This window comes from Leptonychotes weddellii, chromosome 3 (genome assembly GCF_054177405.1).
Source record: "Leptonychotes weddellii isolate Sample4059 chromosome 3, ASM5417740v2, whole genome shotgun sequence".
In the NCBI taxonomy this organism is placed as follows: domain Eukaryota; kingdom Metazoa; phylum Chordata; class Mammalia; order Carnivora; family Phocidae; genus Leptonychotes; species Leptonychotes weddellii.
The window spans coordinates 56,455,169-56,464,752 of record NC_138371.1 but is presented as its reverse complement, the minus strand read 5'-3'; the positions used below and the strand labels follow the sequence as shown (position 1 = coordinate 56,464,752).

General features: G+C 42.4%; 1 protein-coding gene across 1 annotated transcript in view; it reads left to right on the top strand.

Annotated features, from left to right (window-relative positions):
• Positions 1–368: 368 nt before the first annotated feature.
• LOC115938333 (myosin-IIIb-like) overlaps positions 369–9,584 on the top strand; it is a 33,877-nt gene continuing 24,661 nt past the window's right edge. Inside the window, exons 1-2 of the mRNA XM_081814217.1 lie at positions 369–685; positions 1,393–1,527. Coding sequence (XP_081670343.1) covers positions 539–685; positions 1,393–1,527 — 282 coding nt within the window. The 5' untranslated portion in view covers positions 369–538. The remainder of the gene's footprint in view (positions 686–1,392; positions 1,528–9,584) is intronic.

The window sequence follows — 9,584 nt, the reverse complement described above, 5'->3', positions numbered from 1 at the left end:
CAGTAACCCTCAGTTTGTTTTCTGAGATTAAGAATTCCTCATATCAGTGAGATCATATGATTAAAAGATATTTCAGAGTCATGTTGCCCACTCCTCCACCTTCTACCCCCATTACTTAAGAAGGCTTCAAATACCTTTTTTTTTTTTTTAATCTACTTAAAAGGGGAAAATAAAAAGAAAAAGTGCCATAACATTGCTAATTAAGAAATAAGAATATTCTTGTTCTGAGGGGAGCTTGGGTGGCTCAGTGGGTTGAGCTTCTGACTTCAGCTCAGGTCATGATTTCAGGGTCCTGGATCCAGCCCTATGTTGGGCTCCCTGCTCAGTGGGGAGTCTGCTTCTCTCTCTCCCTCTGCACCTCCTTCTGCTCATGCTCCCTCGAGTTCTCTCTCTCAAATAAATAAATAAAATCTTTTTTTTTAAAAGAATATTCTTGTTTTGAAAGCCCAGTGCCCCCAGTCCTGTGATCTGTTGCACATAACAAACTTTTCTCCCCATCAGGAAACATCTGTATGGATTGTTTCATTACAACCCCACAATGCTTGGACTTGAATCACTTCCAGATCCCACTGATACCTGGGAAATTATAGAAACCATAGGTAAAGGCACCTATGGCAAGGTCTACAAGGTAACTAACAAGAGAGATGGGAGCCTGGCTGCAGTAAAAATTTTGGATCCAATCAGTGTAAGTAATGGTAGTAAATTGAAACCACTATATAATTCATTTACTTTAAGCTTTCAGCTTCTTTCCTGGTTCTAGGGATGATTTTCATAAAACCTGGCATGAAATTTCAAAATGAGTCATGATTTGTCAGCTCATCTGAAAGAAGGGATTCCATTTGGAGTTAAAAAATTCCTTGAATTTCTGTTTCTTGTCCATTTTACTGTTGTTTTGGTTTTGACCCTCTGGGTTCTTCAAAAGTTATCTTGGAAAGAGTAATGTATTTCACTCCCTTATACAGAGTCTAGTCTCTTTGTAAGTTACAAAGTGTTCTAGACTTGTGGTATTCATTCATCTTCTTTTAGAGCACTGAGCACTTAGGTTATAATGCTGGAAGCTGTCTTGCACAGTGAGGTTATAAAGTGTCCTAAGCTGGGTTGGGTCCCTTCAAGCTACTTCTCCTTAACTACTTTGAAAAATCAGATGTTTTAAAATAAAATAGATATTTGTAATAGTGTTATTAAAGAGGAAAGGATATAATAAAGACATTTTATTAATGTAATAACTAGAAGATTTTGTTTGGGATGTGAATGTCCATTGTTAGGTATTTTCAAGATACAGTTATGATGATGTAAAAAATATAGAATAAATATGCTTTATTAATGATATCATACCTGTACCCTTCCTCACATGTTAGACTTAATCCAGCATGCATTATTTACACTGTGTAGGATATGGATGAAGAGATTGAAGCAGAATACAACATTTTGCAGTTTCTTCCGAATCATCCCAACGTTGTAAAGTTTTATGGGATGTTTTACAAAGCGGATCACTGTGTGGGAGGACAACTGTGGCTGGTCCTGGAGGTAAGAGGCTCCCGTTGGGTACCCATCCATTTAAACAGAGCACCAGGGACAAGCAGATGCACTGTTGCCTAAATAGTGTAAGATACACATACGAGGAGTTGGTCACTTCTGTGTGTCACAAGTACCTTACCAGATGTGACTTTCTCCTCCACAGTTCTTATAGGTAGGTTGTGAGCTGAAAATGTTCATGTTTCTCTGCTTCAAAAGTTTAATAATCTTTTCTTCTCATACAGAGTGAATATAGGAATACAGTTTGGAAAAGGTTATTTTCTTCCTTAAACTGGGAACGTTTCATAGAAAACATGTTCCAGTTGATTATAACTCATTTTCAAAAATTGCTAACGCAAGGTTTACTTGGCTTGGCAAGATTGGATTAGCCCATTCATGTTCATTCATCTTCATCTTAGATTGGGTTCCCTTCAAACAGACTCTGGGCATCACGTGTGGCAGGTTTATCGGAGAGTTCTTACAGGAGCTAGACCTGGGAGGAAGTGGGGAAGGCAGGATTGGGCAAGGGAGACATGGGACGGCAGTGTGCTTGCAACAGAGGCCACTGCCCATTCTCTGGGAGATGGAGAGCTGGGGTGCTCTTGCAGAGCTGTCCTGGATTGTATCTCGGCATCAGCCAGTCGCAGCTGGGTGCCACCTTGGGCAGGGGTGTGACCTAAGGGGAAGCAGTTCCCCGGAGCTGCGGGAGATTCCCAGTGAGAGGTACTGCCCGGAGCTGGGAGCTGGGAGCAGGGAGCAGGGAGCAGCCAGGATTCCTGGCAGCATGTGCTCTGAAGCAGGAGCCTGAGAAGAGCGCCACTGTATCCACTGTAATCCTGCCTTTTTCTTCTTTATTAATGGTAATGAATGTGTGTATCTGGATGCAAGAGAGTCAATTCCCTGCAACTCCCATTCCCCATGAGGCTGAAAATGGCAAAGACATAGTGATGGCAATATATGAAATTAGTATATTAGGACAGGTGGATTGTCTCATGTTCACTAGGCCCACCCTGATTTGTTCTGGATTCCGCTCCTCTGGATGGAGATGCCTCTGTGCCTGACTCCACATATGCAGTCCAGGAGCACAGGTACCACATGTGAAAGCTTAAGAGAGAAGCACTAAACCAGAGGTCAGGCCTCAGTACATCTTCTAGCTTCTTGTCCCAATCTTTTGCCTGGCTCCAAGACGGCCTGGGCACAGAACGATATATTATTGGCTGCCATGGCAACTGTGTATGGGGAATTCATTTGTTATATTCAAATGGGGTAATCTGCAGGGAAACCAGTTTGAACATTTCTGTCAAATCAGTTGCCTTCCTCAGACTATAAATATGTAAGGGGTTTTGGTTTTCAGAGATCATCTTTGTCTATTTGGTTGGCTGGTTGTCATAGAACATATTCTCATAGTACTTCTTTTATATTTTATTATTCCCTACTCCCTCCCTGAGAATATATATTTTATCCTACCAATGAGCTCTAGAATAAATATTAATTTTTAACCAACTGAGCCACCCAGGCGCCCAATAAATATTAATTTTTAAAATGCCGCTTTTCTTGGGACATGGGAAGTCTTGTTTCTAGGGTCTCTGATTATATTCCTCTTCAGCTCTTTAAGATCTCCATCTTTTAAACCCTGTTGCAATTTCATAATGGAAGTACAGTGACAAAGAAATCTTAGTTTCAGTTCATTTTTACCCCCTGACTGATAAAGGCTCTCTATTCAAACATGGAGAACTGGAATTTTCAGGAATTTTCCAAGGCCTGAAAACGGGCCTCCCCTCGATGTGACCAGGCAGGCAGGTGGCTGCTCATACCAGTGGCCACCTGGAGAATAAATGCTCTTCCTGACGAGGAGTGATTGAACATCAGCCCCTCAGGCATGGGCAAGGCAGCCAAAAAGGGCTGGGCATGGCCTTGAAAGATGAGAAGGAGCCCAGAACTATGAACTAATAAGCCTCATGCAAATGCTCCTCTCGGACTATCTCTTGCTTTTTCAGGGTGACCACAGGCAGATAATGAGGCTGCCCTAAGATACTAAATTACTCATATCTCAGTAACACAATGCTGACATTTATGCCTTTTGCAGGTGGTTTTGGCCCATGCCAGAGTTGGTAGTATGCTGAACCAGATGTCCTTAAGTCTTTTTTTGTCCCAGAATGGGCAATCTTGGCCAGGCTGCTGGGTGGTCAGGTGTGTCCAGTGCCTACCATTTGCTTATAGGAAAAGGGAATCCCGGGCTCCTAGAACTGGCCAGAACCTTGGCTTTTCATCAGGTCAGTCTCCTGGTAGTCAGTTGAGGAACAGAGGCCCAGGGAAGAAGTGACTTGTCTGTGGTTACATAAGTTGTTACATGGCGGAACTGGGTGGAGAACCACACTTCAGAACTTTTCTCCCATCACGTGTTGCTGCTCCCTGTGGCACTGCCCATAGAGTCCTGGGGAACACAGACTCAGCCTCTCTGGCTGTGATCAAAGCAGTGTCCTGGACACACACACACACACTTAGCCTCTCTGGCTGCGATCAAAGCAGTTCCTGGACACACACACACACACTCAGCCTCTCTGGCTGCGATCAAAGCAGTTCCTGGACACACACACACACACACACACACACTCAGCCTCTCTGGCTGCGATCAAAGCAGTTCCTGGACACACACACACACACACTTAGCCTCTCTGGCTGCGATCAAAGCAGTTCCTGGACACACACGCACACACATACACACACACACACAGTAGGAAGACCGTGATGATCTACACGGCACCCTGACCATTTTGCTTTATCTGCAGTTTTTTTAGGCATGCTTTAGGGGACTTACACAATAAATTTATGGTCTGTTTAATATTGTTTGTCTCGTTATGTATATTGAGATTAAATTTATGTTACTTTTGCTCTTTCCTTGCTGAATGAGATGAAAGGACCAGTGAGAAGCTATTCTATAGAGCAATTCTAGAGGATAGAAAAATGTTGTTAATAACCCCCTTAAATCACCACAACTCTGAAAACAAAAGCAAATAAAAATGTCCTTTCTGAAATTCATTACTAATCGTTAGCAGAAAATAAACCAAAGCTCTGTGTTGTGACAGACACCTACTATATTAGAAAGGTGTGGAGAGAAAACACACATAATAATGTTTTGGAAAATTTATGAGTTAAGTTTTAATCTAAATATTAAATTTTAAAAATCTGTAAGTCCTATTATCTCTCACCTAAATGAGATATAAGAATTTAGGCCTTTAAGAAAAATATAATACTCAGAAAAAATACCTAGTGTGTGCTAAGGCATAAACTATATTTTCTCTTTTTTCCTTTTAGCGTAAAATGTTCAGCAGATAGAAATTATTAATTTCAGCATGAATCACATGTTCATCTTAAATGGTTTGGAGTTTAGAGCACATAAATGAGTGTAAAGTAAAATATTTATAAAACTTGATAAAATAATTACTTTTTTAAAATCTGTTTTTTCTATCAGAGATCTATGTATAAGTTCAGTAACTAAGCTGGGTTGAAGTGAGGGGAGACATCCTTTGTTCAGTTTTTGCTTTTATTTAAGGCCTGAGAAAGTCTGGTATGGGCCTGATTATCATTGCAAGTGTTATACTTTATTTTTTTATTTTTTATTTTTTATTTTTTTGCAAGTGTTTAAACTTTAAACAATTTTCACCTGCTGATATTGTGGCATGACTCAAGTTTCTCACGTTAACGAATTAGGGTCATAGCAGGGCTCTGATGGTTTGGAACATAGGACAAGTACATTTTGGTTGGCCAGAGATGGTTAGCAAGCCCTGCTTCCGATGGCAGCCTCTGGCAGGGTTCTAGAAGGAGAGTCACTGGATTGCTAGGGGTCAGAAGGAAGGTGTAGAACCCTTGGGAGTGGAGAAGAAGGGAGGAACTTTGAAATGCAGCAGCGTTGCATCCTGTGTACATGCACTGTCTGTGCTCAACAAAAGCGAGAGAAGCTGAGGAGTGGGAGTGACTCTGCCCACCTACCACCCTCCTCAATAAGCACGTGCCCTGGAGAGATGACATGGGAGGTGGGACTTCCCTCAGCGGGGAGTCGGCTTCCTACCTCCCCACTCTGATGGGAACGCTAGGGTTGCAAGTGGCGTAGTTTTCATTCTTCTAGTGCAAGCCATTGACTTCACCTGCTATCAGAAAATAAACACAATCTGCCCCAACAGTGTGGAGGAAAAATATGTTGTTCTGGCCTTAGTGAGTGGTGGCTAGCATCCAACACAGTGCTTCCTAATGTTACAGGGCTGCAGGGTTCTTGTCTCACAGAGTCAAAGAATGAATCTTGTGGATACAAAAGTGTGAAGTGCAAGTTTATTTACTTATTTATTTTTAATTTGAGAGAGAGATTAAACGACCACGAGAGAGAGCACAACGGGGCAGGGGGAGCACAGAGGGAGAGGGAGAAGCAGGCTCCCCACTGAGCAGGGAGCCCAACGTGGGGCTAGATCCCAGGAGCCTGAGCTCATGACCTCAGCCAAAGGCAGACACTTAACTGACTGAGCCACAAAGTGAAAGTTTATTAAGTGAAGGTGAGAGCAGAAACAGAAAGAAAAAGCTCTCCAGAGTGAGAGGGGTCCCGAATGGGTTGCCACTGTGGGATTTTAGTGGCAGTCTTTTGTTGAGAACCAACTGGGAAGCTTGTGGCCTTGAAATTCTTGTGCCATTTTGGTTTGAGCAAGGACTATTGATAACACCCTTATTGGCTTAGTTCTTCTTGAGATCCGGTCATTTTCTGTGATTACAACGTAGCTGCCAAAAAAAATACTCCCTCACATTCAGGGCCAGGTGGTCTGGTTTATTGCCTTATCTCTGGTTTTGTATCCCTCAGCCTTTCTCCACATTCGGGATTTCTGTGAGCCTGGTCATATATCCCCTTGTGTGAGCCGAGTCAGGGGGGTCAGGGGCCTCCTATCTCTCCCTGCCTATACCTTAACCCTTTCCTTACTCACTAAGGCATCTTATTGAGTAATTTTGATGATTCTTGACTTTTGCTTTATGTCCCCTATTGAACCTAACACCCTTGAAAGATAAAATCCCCTGAACAAAAAGGCACCGAAAAGAATTTCCTCTTAATTCTGCAGTCTGACTAGGTCAAATCAACATGCCAGTACAGAATCTACTTGAAAGTTGGAGCTTTGACTAGAATAAAGGTTTGGTGATTATAGTGCATGGGCCATTCTTTAATAACACAGGGGAAAGTTGATGGCTTATTGAGCAAGGAACATTTTATTGCTTGAAATTATGGCCATCTTAACAAATGCACATACTGTGATTGAATCAATATTCAATGGTGTTTTAGAAAACAGATGTGGTACATAATGATTTTTTTATTTTTCTTGGTTTGGAGCAAAATGCTCTTTAAATTCTAGATGCATCCAGCTGCCACATTTCCTGAATGCGGAGGGCGTAGGGAAGAAAGCAGGGATGGAGACACACCTCTGTTTTTGAATCTGATGGCTGGCAGAGTGGGTGGGAATGAAAGGCTGCATGCGCCAACCTTCAGGGGTAGGGCTGGAGGCTTGGTTGCCTTCTTAAAACTCTAAGGGGATTATTTATTTGATGCGTTTAAATGTAATTCCTTGTCATGCTTTTAAAATGTTCATTTCATTTCACTGAACATTTACCATTGATAAGACAATTGTCAGTGTGTCCCTGCTTTCCTTTTTCATACCAAGTACCCAAAGTCCTTTTTCTGTAACCCATAGGCTGCCCTTTAAAACTATACTGGGGGGCTTTTCAATTTCACAGGACAGCTTCCTCTAAAGGGGCCGTGGGCAGTTTGATTACATGTTTTCGTGAATCACAGGAAGTCACACAGCTCTTAAACTCTGACATTTAGTGAACAAAAGGCACCTACCAAGTAGGATCCTTTTGTTGTTTTTAAATCCACAGCTCTGTTTTGATTCTGCTACAGAAATGGCTGCTCTTAATCTCTTCATAGGTTCTAGAGCTATGAGGAAAGTTTATAAGTTGGCTACATGTATAAAATATCGCTGAATAGGCTTGTGTTGCCAAAGTGGCCACAGTTAAAGTAGGACAGGAGAGCATAAAGTGACGTTTCAGGGTGGGGGGGTGGAATTCCAGGGTTGAGTTAGCTTGGATCATCACCCAGCATTTAATTTAAATTTTCTCTCAGTAGAATTTTAATAGTGCACTTCCAGTTCAACAAAGCATGTGCCACCTGGAGACAGGAGCCAGGCTCAGGAGAGTTTCTGATGAAGGTGTTATAGTGCTTGCATTCCTATTACTGCTTTTGATGTGGTTTGAAGTGGTAGGGTTCAGAGCCAATGGCAAAGAAAGAATTTTTGAGATGTCTTTGGTGCAAAAAGGTGGTTTATTAAAGCACAGGGACAGGACCCGTGGGCAGAAGGACCTGCACTGGGGTTGTGAGGTATGACTGATTATATAAGATTTTCTATCCTGTGGAGGGGAGGGTGATGTTAGGGGTCCAGGAAATTGAGTCTGTAGGTTTCTGGAGATGCTTTTTTCATTGTAAATCATCAAGACAGTTGCAAACTGATGGAGACTCATGTCCTGCATGACTGTGATCTCTATCAGTTAACCATTTGTTTTTCCCTTTCCTTTGTTCAGGGCAACCAGGGGTGCCTGAGGAATGTCACATATATACCACGGGGGGGGGGAAGGGGGGGTTGGGGTGTTAGCTTGTGCTTTGTCCTCAGCCTGCCTTCTGCTCCCTCATCACTTTGGCTTTAGAGGATCAAAGAACTTTATTGATATTTCCCTTAGTCTCACAAGATCCGTAGGTCTCTTTCTTCTTCACTATCTACATCCAGATGGTCAGAAATGATAGCAGATTCTATCTCATAAAAGCCTCCTATATCTGTCCCTGAATCTTCATCCTCATGACTCTTGACTATTTGACCCTACCTTTCTTGATTGCTTCAACACCTCCTAGCAGGTGTCCATCTTCTGTTGTCTTCCTATTCTGTCCACTCTGCATCTGCTGCCCTGGTCTTTCTAGACTACAAATCTGAATAGAGACCTCTTGCCTAAAACCTGCTGATTGCTTACCATTCCTATCTAATGATATATTATGGTGTTATAATAGACACATATGTAGTAATAAAGCCTGACTCATTAGCAGGGCACACTTGTCATTTCCTGTTCCCCACCTTCATTCCCCATCTCCCTGCCCTAGGATTCTGGCACTCTTTGTTCCAACAGTAGCTGATTATTTGGAATTCATAGATGCCCTTCCCCTTCTTGTCCATCTGCCATAAACTCATGTGTCCATTGTAAATGTTGCATCCTCTAAGAAGATTTCACAGACTGTCTCTTCTTCACCCTATCTCAGCAGAGGCCACCATTCCCTCTTTGGTGCCACCACACTCCCTTAGGCACACCCCTACTTCCTTATGCCATGCCCTAATTACTAATGTATCTGTTACTGTTGGTAAGCTTTTTGAGGTCAGGGACTGTGTTGTATTCATGAATGAGTAATGGGTCATAAACTGGACAGTCACAAACTATTGAGAACAAAGAGGTAGCTTTCTTTTCAATAACTGAACTCAACTTTGTTCTTGAGCTCCCAGCCTGCCTAGCAGAGACAACTGATTTAATTCATTCTGTTAAACTTAGTCCAACTGAGTGATTTCTTTGGAAAGGGGCAAATTCTACTATTTATATCCTGTTTTCACAGTCCAGGTCAAAACTCAATCATGGCGGTAAAGACCCAGTATTTTTAGAACCTCATCTTTCCTCTTCCTCTTCCCTTTGTCCTGGGTGGCATCTGGATCTAGGTACAACAGATGTTCATGTAAAGCTATAGGAGTGAGGACAGGAGCCTTGAATTTTGTGGTGACCCCTAAGTCCCTATACTTTATGGCTTTGGTATCTCCCCATGTCCTTGGTCCTTGATACTCCTTCTTATCATGAGGTCCTCACTCTGTTGTCCTTGTCATTAAAATTCTAGTCTTATCCCTGTCCCCAAATGGAGCATAAAGTTCTGAATCTTCTGTAAGTCATGAATGAGCTGTAGGGAACTGTTAAAATCCCAGCCTTGGTCAGCCTCACCCTACCCTACTGCCATTTCT